Source organism: Felis catus, chromosome D3 (genome assembly GCF_018350175.1).
Source record: "Felis catus isolate Fca126 chromosome D3, F.catus_Fca126_mat1.0, whole genome shotgun sequence".
NCBI lineage: Eukaryota > Metazoa > Chordata > Mammalia > Carnivora > Felidae > Felis > Felis catus.
The window spans coordinates 21,611,002-21,628,477 of NC_058379.1; the positions used below are offsets into that span (position 1 = coordinate 21,611,002).

Consider the following 17,476-nt stretch of genomic DNA (forward strand, 5'->3'; position numbering starts at 1 on the left):
CTGTGGGTTCGAGCCCTGCGTCGGGCTCTGGGCTGATGGCTCAGAGCCTGGAGCCTGTTTCTGATTCTGTGTCTCCCTCTCTCTCTGCCCCTCCCCCGTTCATGCTCTGTCTCTTTCTGTCCCAAAAATAAATAAAAAACGTTGAAAACAAAAATTTAATAAAAAAAAAAGAAAAATGTTAATCATTTACTAGTCATTGACAATGACTAGTAAAAGCTAGTCATTGTCAAAGAAAATATTTTACAGTATCTGATCAGAATAATACGAATCCTAAGATAAGACTTATCAAATGACTTTTGTTTGAAGGACCAGACTAACAGTCATAAGTTACTTTGAAAGGTTATTAAAAATCTAGAAAGAGCAGATGAAACCTACCAGATTACATTTATAGGCTCCTCTTCTTGAACAGCTGATAGCTGACAAGAATGTTCACAGAGGATGTCTTAACCAAGAAGTCAGAGCAGTGGGTCCAGCTCTCCATTTCCTGTACCAAGGTGCAGGAAATCTAACTACTGCTAGATCATCCTTGCTTGCTGTGTGGTAATAATGACTGCCTAGATGAATCCTCTCAGGATTCCTTTGGGGTTTAAAATGCTTTACTTTCCTGAAAGTGGAATTTCCAATAAATGTGTGTAAGAGTAACTTAGTGTCAGGGGTGCCTGGCTGGCTCGGTCCATAGAGCACATGACTCTCATCTCAGGGTCGTGAGTTCAAGCCCCACCTTGAGCATGGAGCCTACTTAATAAATAAAAGTTAATTGAATGAGTAACTTTGTTTCTACTTTTTATGTTTTAGCCATAATAAAACCACTCTAACAGAAACAAAGTTGGTCATTGATGGAAGTATGGAAGGAAATGACTTTCTCAACACTTACTGTCATATCTTTAGAAAATGTCCAGCTACTTTATATTCATGTCCTTTTTCATGTTCTTCCTGTGTATCTTCTGACCTTTTTCCTATACACTATGGTCAGAGGAAATAAAAGGATTAAAATGCAAAGAGATTTTTGCTATTTATAAAATGTCAAACTCTTCAACATTATAACATTTTTAACGGCTATAGCTTTTAGTTTTAAAATAATTCCTATTTGTCACTGACATGGTTATACTTTAGATAGAATTTTCAATTTTTCAGTGAAAAAATATTTAATAATTTTTCTCTTATATTTTAATTATTGCAAAAAATTTACACTTGACAGCATTAATATTGAAGGTGTGTGAGTCTTACAAGTGAAGTGTGATTGAAATTGAATCAGAAAATAGAAGTGCCACAAATAATAAATGTCATGAGTTAAAATCTTTCATTCTTGTGTTCAAGAGAAGTACTCTGTGGCTTAGTTTGGGTACATTATGAGGAAATTCTCCCAGGTGAGAATAAAAGAATCTAACCTGCTGTTGCTGCACTTTGGAAATTGGGGGTTCCAGGCATTAGATGAAACAGAGTCACTAACTTTGCCATCCGTGTACCAGTTTTGGGGAAAACCTGTTTTCTCTTTATCATTGGTATAGAAATGAAAGTTTATGCCTTACTTTCAAGGATGTGCCTCATTTTTTGGATTGACATTTGCTTTACCTTGTCTTTTCTAAATATTGATAAGAACACTGCATAAAGATCAATTTGGATATTTAACTGGATTTATGATAGCATAGAATTAAAATATGCATTTTTTTAATGCTTCAATCTAGTTTTTAAGAAGGATTGATCATGGAAATTATTATGAAATAGTGTTGAGAAATTATTTCTGATTATAATGCATCATTTAATTGTTCTTACTAAACTGAAAACTGTTGAGATTGGGGTTAAAAGAAAACAAACACCTGCAAACTCCCTATTAAATTCATGCCGACAAGGGGACCTGGGTGGCTCAGTCAGTTAAGCTTCCGACTTCAGCTCAGGTCATGATATCACAGTTTGGGAGTTTGAGCCCCACGTCGGGCTCTGCGCTGATAGCTCAGAGCTTGGAGCCTGCTTGGGATTCTGTGTCTCCCTCTCTCTCTGCCCCTCCCCTGCTCGCGCGCTCTCAAAAATAAATAAACGTTTAAAAAAATAAACCAATATTAGAGGACAGTTAAAAGTTAATCTTTCACATCCTGACACATTCTAAACTTTGACTGCAATTATGATCTCTGTGAGCTCTACTTTTTAGCTTTTGGCTTCCAAAATTGTCACCATTGAATTTTCTGATGTTCATTACAGCCTTGAGAAAGTTGAAGTTTGAAGTAAGGCTGTCATCATCTCTCTATACTTAATATTTAGTTGAAGACCACTCATCAGCTTGGCAATGGAATGCTTTACTATGGTAATTTTGATTTTGAAACTATGTCCTCTGAGAACATTAAGTAGTTCATGGAGTTTCTAATGAGGCGAAGGATAGAAATCCAAAACACATTATATGGCAAGAGATTTTTCGTTATATGCTTAGAAAGTACATGATCAGTAACGCCTACCTTTGGGTTACTCAAATGACCTTGGAGGGGAAGAAAAATTAAAGATGTTGAAAATCGTAATTTCTGAGAGTATTTACCTTCAGGTCAGCAGCATCAAAGGAAGCTTCAAAGTAAGTGACCTTTTCTTAAAATTTGAACCTTGTTGTCCCTTTCACCTAGAAACTGTTATCTTAGCTCCTTTTGTCTTTCCCTTTAGATGATAGAAGATGTTTTGGGAGAAGGGTCAGTCTCTGCCAGTCGGTTCAGTAGGTGGTTCTCTAACCCGAGCCGATCAGGAAGCCGATCCAGCAGTCTCGGGTCAACACCACATGAAGAACTGGAGAGACTAGCAGGTAAAATGGCTTCAGATTCTGACTTTGAATGTAGATTGGAGCTTTCTCTGATAATGGTTCATTCTGTCTTCATTAGTTAGGGTCCATTAGGGTTAAAGGCTCTCTGGATACTTAAAAACCCCTTCAGTTTATGCCTTCTTAATACTGTTGAAGATCTGTTTCTGTGTTTTATTGGGACTAATTGATTATAAATGTATTTACTTGCAATATTAGGTCTGGAACAAGCCATCCTCTCTCCTGGACAGAACTCGGGGAATTATTTTGCTCCTATCCCACTGGAAGACCATGCTGAAAATAAAGTGGATATTTTAGAAATGCTACAGAAAGCCAAAGTGGATTTAAAACCTCTTCTTTCCAGTCTTTCTGCAAATAAAGAAAAGCTTAAGGAGAGCTGTAAGTGTTTATTAGAGTCTGCTTTAGGCATTTGAAAAAGTATGGATATCAGGCAGTTGGTTCTAACATACTGCTGTTTCATCAAAAGTCAGATAGTGGGTTCTATTTAATGTTTTTCAAAAAACTTTTTATCAAACAGTACCACCTCTTTGAGAATCTGGTAGTCAGTAGACTTTCCATCCAAGTCTTCCTTATTACCTGGATCCTGATCATAACACTTCCAGCTAATGTTATAGTTCTCCTGGGCATAACTTGGCAGCTTCTCACACATTTGCCCCAGTCTGCCATTTTCTTATGTTATGCACTCTCAACATAAAACCTTAATGATAAAATAACCATAGCGAAGGTAGCAACCTTACTGATGTTAGGCTATCTGGGATTCTTGTCCCTGATAACGAGTCTCCAGAAGACTTATTATGAGAGGTCCTCCTGCAAGATGCACATTAAAGATCTTATCAAGTCTTAAAGCATTACACCCCAAGTGGTCTCCCGTTTCTAGCATTGTAACACGGTTTATTTATGCCATTTCGTACTGAGTACATAGTTATGGCCTTATTTCCACTGTGCAGCTGTGATTTTAAGGGTTATCAGTTTGTCAATTAGGGCATCAACCTTTTCTGGCAACCTCACTTCAACTGTGAAATAAATTTTCACTTTAACCATCATGATAGCCCCAGAGAACTCCTACCACATACTCCCTTACTTGGCTTAATCTGGATTTTCTCAATGTTTCAGCGCATTCAGGAGTTGTGCTGTCAGTAGAAGAGGTAGAAGCAGGGCTCAAGGGCTTGAAGGTGGACCAGCAAGTGAAGAATTCAACTCCCTTCATGGCAGAACACTTAGAGGAGACCCTGAGTGCTGTAACCAGCAATCGACAACTCAAAAAAGATGGAGATATGACCGCGTTCAACAAACTAGTGAGCACCATGAAGGCAAGTGGGACTTTGCCTTCTCAGCCCAAAGTCAGCGTAAGTATTTGGCACAAACCCAAGCCTTTTCTCCTATTCCTTCTTTCTGTTCCACTTCCCCCTATAATAAATGGACTTTAAAAAAAATCGTATTCTAAGTTGGAAGTTCTTTAATAGGCATTTGGTCCTTGATGCTTTTGTGTGTTCTTTAATTATCACTGTGCTATTTGTTACTAGAAAAAGCAGCTTGTGGTTGATGGATCTTTTATAGGTGATAGTTTATGAAGATAGAAAAATTCAGATATAACTTTAAGTCATTGCCAAAAAAAGGTGTAAAAATATTTTTGGATTGTACTCTAGAGAAAGTTTCCTATTTATTCAGCTACTTAAGCCAAAATAATTCACCATATGTTTACAGTACATCTTTCTTTTTACGTTTTTTAATCACTCCTATACACCGGGAATTACCTGCTTTCTTGATCAGGCAATTGACAGTGCTATGAATAACTTGTAAAGTATCTAAGATGGATTTTTCAAGATCATTGCATTCTGTTAATTTACTAACTAGAAAAAGCTGTGACATGTAAAACCATCCTGGGGCATGAAGTTGGTTAGGTAGTGACTGCATGCCAGCAGATGCAGGTGTATAGTGTGTACTGGTCTTTGTCATAACACATCAGCGGTGGTTCTTAGCCATGGCCTGTGTCAGTATTGCTGTCCCTTGATGATACAACGTGATAAGGGAAGCAGGGCAAACATGAACAATAAAAACGTAAACATAGATTTGTTGCTAAGTTACAGCAAATTTATTAAATAGAGTTTTGCCTCGTTTTCTTTTTTTTTTTTTTTTTAACGTTTATTTATCCTTGAGATAGAGACAGAGCATGAATGGGGGAGGGTCAGAGAGAGAGAGAGGGAGACACAGAATCTGAAACAGGCTCCAGGCTCTGAGCTGTCAGCACAGAGCCCGACATGGGGTTCGAACTCACGGACTGTGAGATCATGACCTGAGCTGGTCAGACACTTAACTGACTGAGCCACCCAGGTGCCCCAGCCTCTTGTTTTCTTCTAACATCATCATTTCTGGGAACTACAAGTTGGTCACAGTATCAGTAACTGTTTGATTCATCGTGCCTTGTACCAAGGGAAGGCGCAATCGATTGTGGGAATTTTTTTATCTGACCAGCAGTTGACAGATTCCAACAGAGATGCCATTGTTCCTGGCCTTAATGCTAGGACTGACATACTACCTCTGGAAGAAATCATCTTAAATAGACTCATTCCTTTGTATCTGACCACACCATGCCAGTTATAGGGGAATGTTTTCTCTTAAACTGCTTCAGAGTTAACGTCCATACAAAGAATTACTAGATCCAGATGCTTTCACATGAGCACCAGATTAAAAGATCGCAAACTATACTTTTCTCATTCATCTGTGTCTCGGTGATTGTGTGCTTGTAAGTCAAGTGCTTGAGTCAAGTCTTGTTAAGTGCCTTCTTTTAGTGTGAATGAGTAAAGAAGTGGGAACAGGAGGATTCAAAAGTTTACCTGATGCTTTTGAACATTTTGTTTCAGATGTGATGCTAGGGTTTGATATTGACACAGTTGACCCTGCCTTGTGAGGGTAACTGGTTTGATGTTGGGGTTTCAGTGGTCTGAAATAATATTTGGCCAAGGGAGTGAGCCTCAAACACCTGTGTAAAGGGATGGATGATATAATTCAAGTTGCTACACAAAAAGTAACACAAACTCAACCTAACCTAGAAAAGAAAGCAACAAGGAAACTAATGTTTAGCACACCAGGTATTATCCCAACGTATTGCTTGACCTGCATGTTGTTGTTAACTCATGGTCTATTTTAAAATCAAGTCAATCAATTACTATGGCTGTGTGTGTTATGTATATACTATTATCCGCGTCCATCTGTCTAGGTTCAACCATATTGTTTCATCACTAAAAAAGGATATGTTGGTTCCATCTAACCTCCATTTCAAATTGAATTGTAGAGACTCTATCCTCCAAATACAGTAAGCCATGTAGTATAAAGTTGCCCTTTTTTGTTAGATGGAATTAAATGACTCTTGAGATCTCTTATTAAAATCCTCTGCAGTCCCAATTCCAAAACCAACAATAAAACACTTGGAGATCTTTGGGTTGTTTGTCATGCCTGAGGACATTGCTGTGGACCTTGGCAGCTTCATCTAGTAGAAAAGAAAACTGTGTACCAGAGAAAGCACTTCAGGCAGAGCTAAATGGACATAAGGATGTCCTAAAGTGCAGGAGGTAATGTCATTTGGATGACTGCTGCTGCATTAAAAGCACAAGAAGTGGAGGATCTGAATTTTGTCCTGTATATGAGACCCATTTTGTAACAGCTCATTAAAAATACTAAAGTTTAAATTTCCTGAAATGTGAAACTCTGAAATATAACAATCCTGGCCAACCTTTAATGTTGTTTACTAGGTTTTTAACTACCATCTGTAGTCTATAAATCCTGTTTCAAAGATAATGGGTAGCAAAGGTTGCCTTGAAAATTAAAATCTATAAATTATCAGAATTTCCTTCTTGTTGCTTCTTACTAGGTGCTCCTCTATTTCACCATTTCCTTTTTCTCTTCTTTGGGTCACAGTAGTAGAGACAGTGAAATGCACTAGGGTTACCACAGAGAGGAAAAGACCATCTGAGGGTCTCTGAGTGGACTTTGCATGTACACGTGCAGATTCTTTCCATTTCCAGATCTTTGGGACCTGTGTGTGATGAGCAAGTGGAACAGGTTGATCTGACTTAGATTTCTGTGCTTTTGACATCATTCTGCTTAAGTGCCAACTCCCTGGGGAGTTTTTAATGCTTTCTTGTGGTCCCCAATTAATCTGTAAGTTGTGTGTGTAAGAAGGTTAAAATAAGTTTTCCTTTGACTTTTTTAGCGAAACCTTGAAAGCCATTTGATGTCCCCTGCTGAGATTCCAGGCCAGCCTGTCCCTAAGAACATCCTGCAGGTACTTCACCATCTTATACCATGGCCTCGGAGTCCTGAACACTAGTCCTCTGAACTGGTTTTGTGTAGTGGTCCAACTTTGGGCCTTAGAGAATGATCCATGTGGTCTGACAGTTGAGGGTACAGTGTTGCTACCTGGCATAGTTCTGTGTCACTGTTAATCTCATTGTGGGGTGGGGAGGTGGCTGAAGATGACAAAGCTCTTGACTTCCAGTTTACAGGTTTGCAGTTTCTATAGAAATTTAAAGTATCTAACCTATATTTGTAGCACTAACTTAAAGCAAATGTTGCTAGCTGAACAATGAGAGAAATGTGTTGCATGTACATGTGCCAATTCCTTCAGTGGAGCATGAGAGAGATTCATCGCTGGCTTCCAAAAGTTAATCCATAATTCATAGCCTCTGACTAGGAGAAAGAAATAGGCTTGTTCACAAGGATTACTTTTTCTGCCTTTAGGAACTTCTGGGTCCACCAGTTCAGAGACCTGCTTCTTCCAATCTTCTCAGTGGCCTTATGGGGAGTTTGGAGCCTACAACATCTTTATTAGGCCAAAGAGCACCTTCTCCTCCCTTGTCACAGGTGTTTCAAACGCGAGCAGCCTCAGCAGACTACCTTCGTCCTAGAATACCATCACCAATTGGTAAATGCTGCTGTGCATTGGGGTGCCTGGGTGGTAAATGCTGCTGTGCACACATGTCTGTCCATTCTCCCCTAAACCACCACAAAGGTTATACTTGTCCCCTAGAACTGGCAAAGTCTTTTTCATGGATAGCCTTGAAGAATTTAAAAAGAAATCTGAGAATTTATTATGCTTTTTTTGGGGGATATGGTGAGGCACAAAATTGGAAGATAGTTTATCTGGCTGCCCTTCTAGATAAATATGTTCATATTACAGTTTTCTCTCCTAAGATTGATCACAATTATATAAATTGGATCTAGCTCTTTAGTCTTGTTCCCTATTTTGGGAATTCAATCCAAAAAAGTTGATTTGGCTTACTAGGTTTTTCCTTAATAGAGTAGAAGTCAGGCTAGTGGCTCTCTACCAACCTAATGAAGTTGGCATGCAGTTAACTGTGAGCGCTGATACAGAATGTAAATAGAAGAAGCAGTTCTAGAAAGTGGTCTAACATAAGTGTTGTGCAAAATCTCATTGTTTTCTGTCACCCTGGACCACATTAGGCTGCTGGCCACTCTGGCCCCTGCCAGTCATACCTTGAGAGTAAGTTTTTGTAATCTTCCTTCCACAATTCGCAAGATAGAATGGAAAGAATGTAAACCTCAAAGCACTGGACTCTGGTTGTCAGCTGTTTCCATGATAAGGAGCCAAATCACTGAGTAAAAAGCACTTCTCTGAGAGTTCTCAGCTCTGAAGGGACAGAGCTAAAGCTTAGTGGGGAAGATGTGAATATAGCAGTTTGGATCATTAAGTGCTCTGATTAAGGTCCACATCACCCAGTGTGGACTACAGAAGAGGGATATCATTAGCCTGGAAGTCAACACTTCCCTGAAAGAGATGGTGTTCAGTAAGAAGCAGCATGCATTAGTGATAACGTCTCTCTAATGGATGTGTGCTCTCTTGACATTCACTGAATCTGCAACTTTCCCATCAGGTTTTACACCAGGACCACAGCAGCTACTCGGAGATCCATTCCAAGGCATGCGCAAACCCATGAGCCCAGTCACGGCCCAGGTCAGTCTGAACTTTCTCTAACTCAATTTTTCGCTTGTTTTTCATCCTTCTTGTTGACTGTGGGATGGAAAATTAAATTGTTGCAATGCTTAGAAGTGAGTTTGAACTATAAACCAAGCTCAATGAAGGCCAGAAAATTGGTGAACAAAGTCACACTTTGTTAAAATCTTGTTCGGTGGGTGGCAGCACAGTTTAGTCAGGTTTGCAGTATCTAATTTCTCTCAGCAGCTGCATAAACATACCTTTCTAAGAGTGAAGAGAGACCTTTGTAGAAAGTGCATTGACTGTCCTCATTTTTCTCCGATCTTCCTCTGCCTCTTCTGCTCAGCAGATGAGCCAGCTAGAATTACAACAGGCAGCTTTGGAGGGGCTGGCCTTGCCACATGACCTTGCGGTGCAGGCAGCAAACTTCTACCAGCCTGGTTTTGGCAAACCACAGGTGGACAGAACCAGAGACGGATTCAGAAACAGGTAAGTTACTAATCCTGCCCTTGTGGGGATTTGCATATTAATTTTCATCAGATTAGCAAATTGGTTATCCATAGTAAAATTCTGTGATACACACTGCTACATTGTACAATATATGGTGAGAATTGTCTCCCAAGTGTTCAGTAGAGGAAGTGATATGATTGAATTCTGCAGGGACATAGGCTTTTTTCATTATATATGATTTTTATATTCTTGATTTAAAGGATTCATTTTTACAAATGTAGCTAGCTAATATAGCTCCTTATTTATAATTGTTAGATGATGAAAATTTAGTAAAACTCCACCTAGGTTCTTCCCCTACAGATTCCTTGTTGAGTTACCAAACTGTCCTTTGATGCAGGTTTGTTGATCCATGGTTTGTTGGTCAGAGTTAAGGTTTGTTGATCAAAGCTATTAACAAATGATTAATGACTTCAGTCTCTTCCTGTTCCTTCCGATATTTGCAACAAGTAGTAAAACAAGCCATTACTTAGGGGGAAAGGGCTAGCAATATTGTTCTTTTTTGTTGTAAAATAAAACAGAGAAAACTGCATTAAACAAATGTACAGCTTATTACAAGACAAAATCCTTTGTTAGCTACCCAGAAGCTATGTGCCCTGTCCCAGTAATACCCCTTTCCTCCCTCAGAAGTCATCCCATCCAGCCTTTAAAAGTAAATACAGGGGCACCTGGCTGGCTCAGTAGGAGGGGCATGTGACTCTTGATCTCAGGGTCATGAGTTCAAGCCCCATGTTGGGTGTACAGATTACTAAAAAAATAAACTTTTAAAAATTGAAGAAAAATAAAAGGAAATGCCACCTTCATTTCTTCAATTTTATCACCAAAATGTTTATCCCTGAAACATTAAGTCCTGCCCATACAGTATACTTGGTAGTTAAGAGGTACTCGTGTTTTGGTATTTTTCTTAAAATTGTATCAGTGTCTCATTGTCTTGCTTCATCTGTTTTTATATGTTGACCCTTTCAGAAGACACTGAGACTTAGTAAGTACTGTGTATTCTTGCATAAATGCATCCTATATATATTAGCCCTCACCCTAAAGGGAGATCTCAGGACTGGTCTATTGAACCCGTCACTGGATTTCTCTCTATAATATAATGTAGTTTCTTAATAATTCATTGACTTGATTTAATTACTTTCAAAGCACTTTTGATATCCATAATTTTATTTGCTCTTGGCAACAATCCTGAGGTAGATGGTGTAAATAACTGCATTTTACAGATACAGAAACTTAGGTTTTTAAAATGCAAGTTACTCAAAATGACCCAAGTCAGTGTCAGTAGTGTCTTTATGTTGTTTGGATCAAATGTCAACCTCTAAGGCCCTCCCTGAACACCCTGTATACGGTTATGTCCCCTAACAGATATGCCTTTCTCCTTGTCTCTATTTTTTCTTATTGTGCTTATCACCTTCCAGGTTACTATTATGTTTTGTCTATTTCTCTGCCTGTAGTAACTTTTCTGCCCTACAAACAAAAGAATGTAATGAGGCCAGAGATTTTTTTTGTCTGTTTTGTTTATTGCTGGATCGCCAGCACTTACCCCAGTTTCTAGCACAAATATGTTTATCAGAAGGAATATATGATAGGTTGTGCAGAACCACCAGACTTGGGGTTTCCCTCATGATCACTCAGAGTACTACTGATCTGTTTCTTCTTTGTTGTCATGCTCAGATTCTCTGTGGCAGCAGTGGGGCTTATCTGGTACTGACTGGAAAGAAGCCATGGTTTAGCATTCTCATCTTTATGATTTAGGAATTTCCAGAATCACTAAGGCTTTGGCCCTCATGGCACAAGATCTGACAGCTGAAATGCAGTGAAACTCTCATTAGCCAGTGAGCTCATATAATTCATTTTTCTCTCAGCCTGTTTACATCTTCATCATCTGTTTTCTCCAAGTTAAGGGAGAATGGATAAGACGGGGAGAAAAGAGAAGTCTGTTGTTTTAAACTTTATTTGGAAGACTTGGGATCAACTTTGTGTGTGGACCAAGAGTGATGGGGAATGCTGGATGTAACTGGGTCTTAAAATAGCTGAAGCTCTTGGCCCTCTATTTGAACCAGTGTCTTACGAAGCATCAATTCTGTGCCAGGCCCTGTGCTGATCAGTATTGCTCCCTACTCTCTGGAGCACAACCTGGACCACAGAATGAAGGCCCTCCTTAGCCTACCTCACTGGCATAGTCTACAAGTAAAGTATATGCCAGCCCTGGATAACTCTACATTCCCAAGACCGTATACCTGATCCTTCTACCTGAATCATTGTTCTCCATCTTCTAGCTTTCTCATTGGTCACACCCAATTCAATGCAGTTCCTTCCCATGGTCCCTTCAGTAGGAGTATTCTGTCACTCCTTCTATACCTCATTTTCCCATTACACCTTATTAGTATCTAATATGTACATACCTTAGTTTCCCCTAGGTTAGCGTCTCCCCAGTGGACAAAAGAGTTCCTGCAAGGCCCAGAACCATGTTTAATCTTTTGTCTTCCCTTAGAACTTAGCACGTGGTTTTGCATATATTAGGCACTTAATAAATGCTTGGGAAATTGAAATGGATGAGGGAAACAGGATATTAAAGTTCTAAGCTGGTCTTGAGTATTCTGTGGTTTTAGGATTTGGAGTTGGAGCAGCTTGGAGCTCATACTGATACTTGGTTTGTTCACAGGCAACAACGAGTGACCAAGTCACCAGCACCCGTGCACCGAGGGAATTCCTCTTCCCCTGCCCCTGCTGCCTCCATCACAAGCATGGTCAGTGACATTTGCTTTTGTGAACAACTTCAAGGTTTCTCCGTTCAATTGTACCTATGTTGTATCACTCTGTGCCCCAAAGTGTCCTTGAGTGCCTTCCATAGGAATAACTGACTCAGTCTTTCACACTTGCTTATTTATTAGGTCTTCCCCTTTCAGGATATAGTCTAACTCTTAAGATTCTAGTGAAGCCCCTACATTGGGGAAAGTTTGTTCCAGCAGATAGAGGAGTATGATCTACAACATACAAGGTAATGTAGTGTGTTCAAACAAATGAACAGTTGGATTGGGGAGTAGGGGAGGATAGGGGCCAAAGACAGGTGAGATGGAGGGGTGAATGGGGTTGGATCATGAGGAGTCCAATGAAACATAGTGGAGACTTCACAAATTCAGATTCAGGTCTCAGTGATATGAATTAAGGCTAGGACAAAGGAGTTTGCTTCTTTATGACGATAAATCTAGTTTTACCACTGACTCATTCATGTACCAGCATTTTTTTTTTTTTTGTTTTATCCCCCAAAGATCTTTATCACCTAGTTAAAGCTGATAGACAAAGGGAAAAACTATTACTCTGCTTCAGGACCCCAAATGGGTCTCTGCATTACTAGAAGGGGCTCTTGTGTTCATAATTCATGCCCTGTCTCCTACCATCAAGGATTTAGGGTTAATGAGAAAAGTCACATGCACAGTAAAATCATCAAAGTAAAAATAGGCAGTGAAGAGATGAGGGAAAAAATGACCCCAAATGGTGAGTCCTAGGGCCTGAGGAGATTATTAAGATAATTGTGAATTTCCTGGTAGCCAAGTTAAGATGGGATATAATTAAGACTATAGAGGAATTTAGGTTCTGAGGTTGTCTCTGAATTATCCTTTCCCAGTTGACAGGGCTCTTGCTCTAGAGTATACTTCTGGCCATGTTCTTCCCCTGTTCTCAGCCTAATCCCAGGCTGGGAAAATGGCTGAAGCAGAGGTTGCATAGGTAGGTCCCTATCACCACAGACACAGACGGGTAGGTTGAAGTTCTATGCTTTAACTACCTTTGTGCTAGAGCTAAGTCTAGGTTTTGGTGAAAGTGAGATGTGAGCAAGGGATGATGCACTTGGGACACCACCCATATGGCCCATCTATTTCTTTTCCTCTAGCGGGTAAACACCAGAACATTGGAGTTGGCCTCTGCACATGTAGCCAGTAAGGGGACTCTTCAGTTTGACCAATTAACTCTGGCTTGATTAGGAAAGGCAGTTAGAGAATGTGCTAATACTGTTTTTCTCTGCAGCTTTCTCCTTCCTTCACCCCTACCTCAGTGATCCGTAAGATGTATGAGAGCAAAGAGAAAAGCAAGGAGGAGCCAGCATCTGGAAAAGCAGCAGCAGCTCTTGGTGACAGTAAAGAGGACACTCAGAAGGCCAGTGAAGGTACTGCAGAGCTGTTGAGGGTGTACTGCCTAAGAGTATGTGACAGAGCACGGGCTTGAGTGCTAATCAGCTGACCTGATTTTCTGCAAATCCCTGCACAAAACCCCTGCCTGCTTTGGAATACACAGTTCTGTGTTTGACAATGAGAAGTGTTCAACCAGCTTCACGGTTGCTTAACCACTTGAAATTCTGACCAATCTAATAGTGGTACAGGATGAAGAATGAGATTTCGTTTAGAATCCTTATTGAGGCTTCATAGTTGAATTATTAGTACATTCAGCAAATTAAATTAACATGGTACAACCAGTTTTACTTCTGAAAGATTCTCTCTGGTCTACAGAGACTAAGTATCCAACAAAATCTGTGCAACGGGTGAATAATAAGGTGTGGAAAGCCTTTTAGAAGTGTATAGAAAATGTGAGCAAGGCTTTTAGGAATTGCACAGTTGGGATTGTCAAGGACATGGTGAAGTGGTTCTAATAGGTTTACACAAGTCTAGAGTCTTGGTCTGAGAGCTTTTTGCCTGTGAGAAAGCTTCTGAAAAAAAAAAATCCTGTCAGTCCTACTAAAAGGCAATTCAGATTTCTTCACTAGTCTGTAATTTAAATTTCCATTGCAGTGGATTTGCATAATTTTACTTTCACTTGACTTTCCCCTTAGGCTAAAAAAGCATGTTAATCTAGGATAGTACTAGCTCCCACACAGATCCAGACCACAACCATATGGGCAGGCAGAGCAAGGTGCCTGAGTTAGACCACCAGACCATAAGCCAGATTCACTTGCCCATAGCTATAGCTATTCCTGGGTTGGGAAGATTAGAAGAAGAGTAAACTCTGTTCCAGCAATGTATTTGGAGACTAGAAAACTTGTGGTCTTGTTCCAGCTCTGTCCCTGGTGTTTCCTATGAAACAATCCTCTGAATTTGTAAGATCAAATAAGATTGTAAACTTCCTAAGAAGTGAGATTTACTGGATCGTTGGGAAGACAGCATGTTTGGGAGAAGTTTGCCAGTACCATAATATTCTCTGTCTGGGTCCTTACAGAGAACCTAGTGTCCTCCAACTCTGTGCCCAGTGCTGATCGAGACTCTTCTCCCACTACAAATCCCAAACTGTCAACATTGCAGCGGTCTTCATGTTCTACCCCACTATCTCAGACCAACCGTTACACCAAAGAGCAAGATTATCGACCTAAAGCAACTGGGAGAAAAACACCCACCTTGGCATCCCCAGTTCCAGGAACACCTTTTCTCCGCCCTGTCCACCAAGTTCCCCTTGTCCCCCATGTTCCAATCGTTCGGCCTGCTCACCAGCTTCACCCAGGGTTGGTCCAAAGGATGCTGGCCCAGGGAGTACATCCACAGCATCTTCCAAGTTTGCTCCAAGCTGGTAAGTTTCTGACCTGGCATGACAGCATTTGCCAGAATGGACGAAGTACTGTACTATGAGAGGTTTTTTTGTTTGTTTCTTATCTCTAGAAAGATGTTGCTAGATTTTTCCATCTAACTGGTGGGCAGTGGGTCCAATCCAGTCTATCCCTTAGTCCATTAAAAGATTAGGAACCTAACTTAAGCACTGTTCATTGTTAAACTTGTAGATCAGCAAAGCTTGAAAATTTCCAGGTAGATTACTTCTCATCGCTTTTTTTCCCCCCTGTCCAACAGGTGTGCTTCCTCCTGGGATGGACCTGGCTCATTTACAGGGAATATCAGGCCCAATCCTGGGTCAACCCTTCTACCCTTTACCTGCAGCTAGTCACCCTCTCCTAAACCCTCGTCCTGGGACACCTCTGCATCTGGCAATGATGCAACAGCAGCTACAGCGCTCAGGTAGGTTCAGGAATGGGCCAGGGGAGCTGGGGATGGGCTGACCAGACTTAAAGCTTTTGGACCAGTTTCCGGTGGAGGGGATGAATTAACACAGTTCATTCTTTAAACTTATCCTAGCAAGATCGGGATAAGGGGATAATCAGAGAATACGAACCCACTTCTGTGGGATTTGGAACTCCTGTCCCTGTAAAGACAATGGGAGAGCTGATGATGCTCTGGCATTTTTGTCCTTTGCCTCTTGAAGAGAGGAGGCTGAGAATCCTGACAGAGGTTCAGCACAGGGACTGTACAGAGTAGATGCCTTCTCCCCATCTAATGTTAGTACTTTTATGATATGATTGCTTGTCATGGTAAGTAGTGGACGTGCCATTTAGGATGGCTTCTCAATGTGGATGACTTCTGAATAGCCCTGCTTTCCAAGGTACTGTCTTGTATTTTGTAAAGGAGTTAAGCCCTATAATAAATCCTCTGGTAAAGAATCCTATTTGTAGTTTTATGAATAGGATTTGAGTAAGGCAAGTTCTGATACAGAACTACTTTCCCCTACATGCTGAGTGATAACCTTTCTTTCTTATCCCCATAGTTCTTCATCCCCCAGGCTCTGGTTCCCAGGCAGCAGGTGTCAGCGTTCAGACGAACCCTCAGAATGTGCCCACCCGATCAGGCCTGCCTCACATGCACTCTCAGCTGGAGCACCGCCCCAGCCAGAGGAGCAGCTCCCCAGTGGGCCTCGCCAAGTGGTTTGGCTCAGATGTGCTACAGCAGCCCCTACCCTCCATGCCTGCCAAAGTCATCAGTGTAGATGAATTGGAATACCGACAATGAACAGGGCAGGCAGGCTCACCTATGCCTGGACCTACGGTGGTACCCTGATCAGGATTCTGCTTCATCTTGGGTTGATTTACAGGCTTTTACTTTGGAGCATTCTGTGCAAAGCTGTTTAGGGAAGCCCAGGCACCTGGTGTGGTCTGCATTGACAGAAGGATCTTAACCAATTGAATGGAGCCTACGTGGTCTGAATATAGGATGCACAGTGTTGTCAGTCCTGGAAATAGTCTTTTTTTTTGTAAGATATGTGAATGAAGTGTTGGTGTCTTCACCAAGAGGTGGCACCTAAGGGTTCTAAGGAAATAAATGTATAGACCCTATGTACAGACTTGTGTATAAACAACTTTTGTATATACATATAGGATAGCTTTTTTGAACTTATACAGCTGTATATAAAAGTAGCTGGTATTAGTTAAGCCTGTGTCAACAGTTTGGATTTTTTTCACTTGTACATTTGGGACTTTTTCTTTTGGTTGATTAAAGTTGCATATGCTAAGTGTGTGAATGAAGTGAATGGCACTGTTGTTTCAATTCATTCCTTCTCATTTACCACCAGCTGACCTATGAGGTTCAGTAGGTTCCCTTAGGGAACCTGAAGTTTTAATTTTTATGTTTATTTTTGAGAGAGTGTGAGCAGGGGAGGGACAGAGAGAAACACAGAATCTGAAGCAGGCTCCAGGCTCTGAGCTGTCAGCACAAAGCCCAACACAGGGCTCAAACTCACAGACCACGAGATCATGACCTGAGCTGAAGTCGGACCCTTAACTGACTGAGCCACCTAGGTGCCCCTTAATTTTCCTTTAAAACTCAGAATTGAGCTTGATCTCATTTAGGAGGAGGAAACATTGTCCACATTTTCTGGGCCTTGAAGACTCTAATGGGACAGCTTAGGCTGGAACGGCCCTATAGAAAGCCTTGTGGTTAACACCAGATTATAATGTATAATATCTTAGATTAAAACCACCTTGTGAAAACAATTTATTGGGTAATCATGCATATGGTAGCTTTTCCCAAACAAATCCACATTTACTAGGGCAGAACTGAATAGTCTGTTGGCATCCTGTTCTCCAGCTCAAAGTCACCTATAAAGAAAAACAGGGCCTCCTAGTTCTCATTCAACCCATTCTTTTTCCATACGAAACTATCCTTAAGACTGATGCAGTCTCCTTGTGTTTTGTATCTCATTCCTCAGCTCACAATTATTTTTATTCACCTTAACTATATGCATAGCATTAGAGAACAGGATTCTACAAGAATACTATAGCTATGGTCTTGAGTCCCCTTTCCTGACTGAAGGTTTTTCAGTCCTAGTGATCTGAGGTGGTAACTTATTTCTCAAGTTAATTTGCCCTAGTTCTCAGTACTTGTTCATTTAGGGCCATCAAACTACTTTGACTTCATGCT

At 40.6% G+C, this 17,476-nt stretch overlaps 1 protein-coding gene across 6 annotated transcripts in view; it reads left to right on the top strand.

Annotated features, from left to right (window-relative positions):
• Nucleotides 1-16,581, top strand: part of EIF4ENIF1 (eukaryotic translation initiation factor 4E nuclear import factor 1) — a 44,160-nt gene extending 27,579 nt beyond the window's left edge. For 3 of the 6 annotated variants that reach the window (XM_023241565.2, XM_023241564.2, XM_023241563.2), the window contains exons 8-19: nucleotides 2,644-2,779; nucleotides 2,993-3,172; nucleotides 3,908-4,140; nucleotides 7,005-7,076; nucleotides 7,532-7,715; nucleotides 8,686-8,765; nucleotides 9,094-9,236; nucleotides 11,917-12,001; nucleotides 13,278-13,416; nucleotides 14,460-14,804; nucleotides 15,080-15,244; nucleotides 15,828-16,581. In XM_023241565.2, coding sequence (XP_023097333.1) covers nucleotides 2,644-2,779; nucleotides 2,993-3,172; nucleotides 3,908-4,140; nucleotides 7,005-7,076; nucleotides 7,532-7,715; nucleotides 8,686-8,765; nucleotides 9,094-9,236; nucleotides 11,917-12,001; nucleotides 13,278-13,416; nucleotides 14,460-14,804; nucleotides 15,080-15,244; nucleotides 15,828-16,069 — 2,004 coding nt within the window. In that variant the 3' untranslated portion in view covers nucleotides 16,070-16,581. The remainder of the gene's footprint in view (nucleotides 1-2,643; nucleotides 2,780-2,992; nucleotides 3,173-3,907; nucleotides 4,141-7,004; nucleotides 7,077-7,531; nucleotides 7,716-8,685; nucleotides 8,766-9,093; nucleotides 9,237-11,916; nucleotides 12,002-13,277; nucleotides 13,417-14,459; nucleotides 14,805-15,079; nucleotides 15,245-15,827) is intronic. The other 3 variants (XM_023241566.2, XM_023241567.2, XM_045041535.1) reach the window with 3 other exon arrangements.
• The last annotated feature ends 895 nt before the right edge of the window (nucleotides 16,582-17,476 follow it).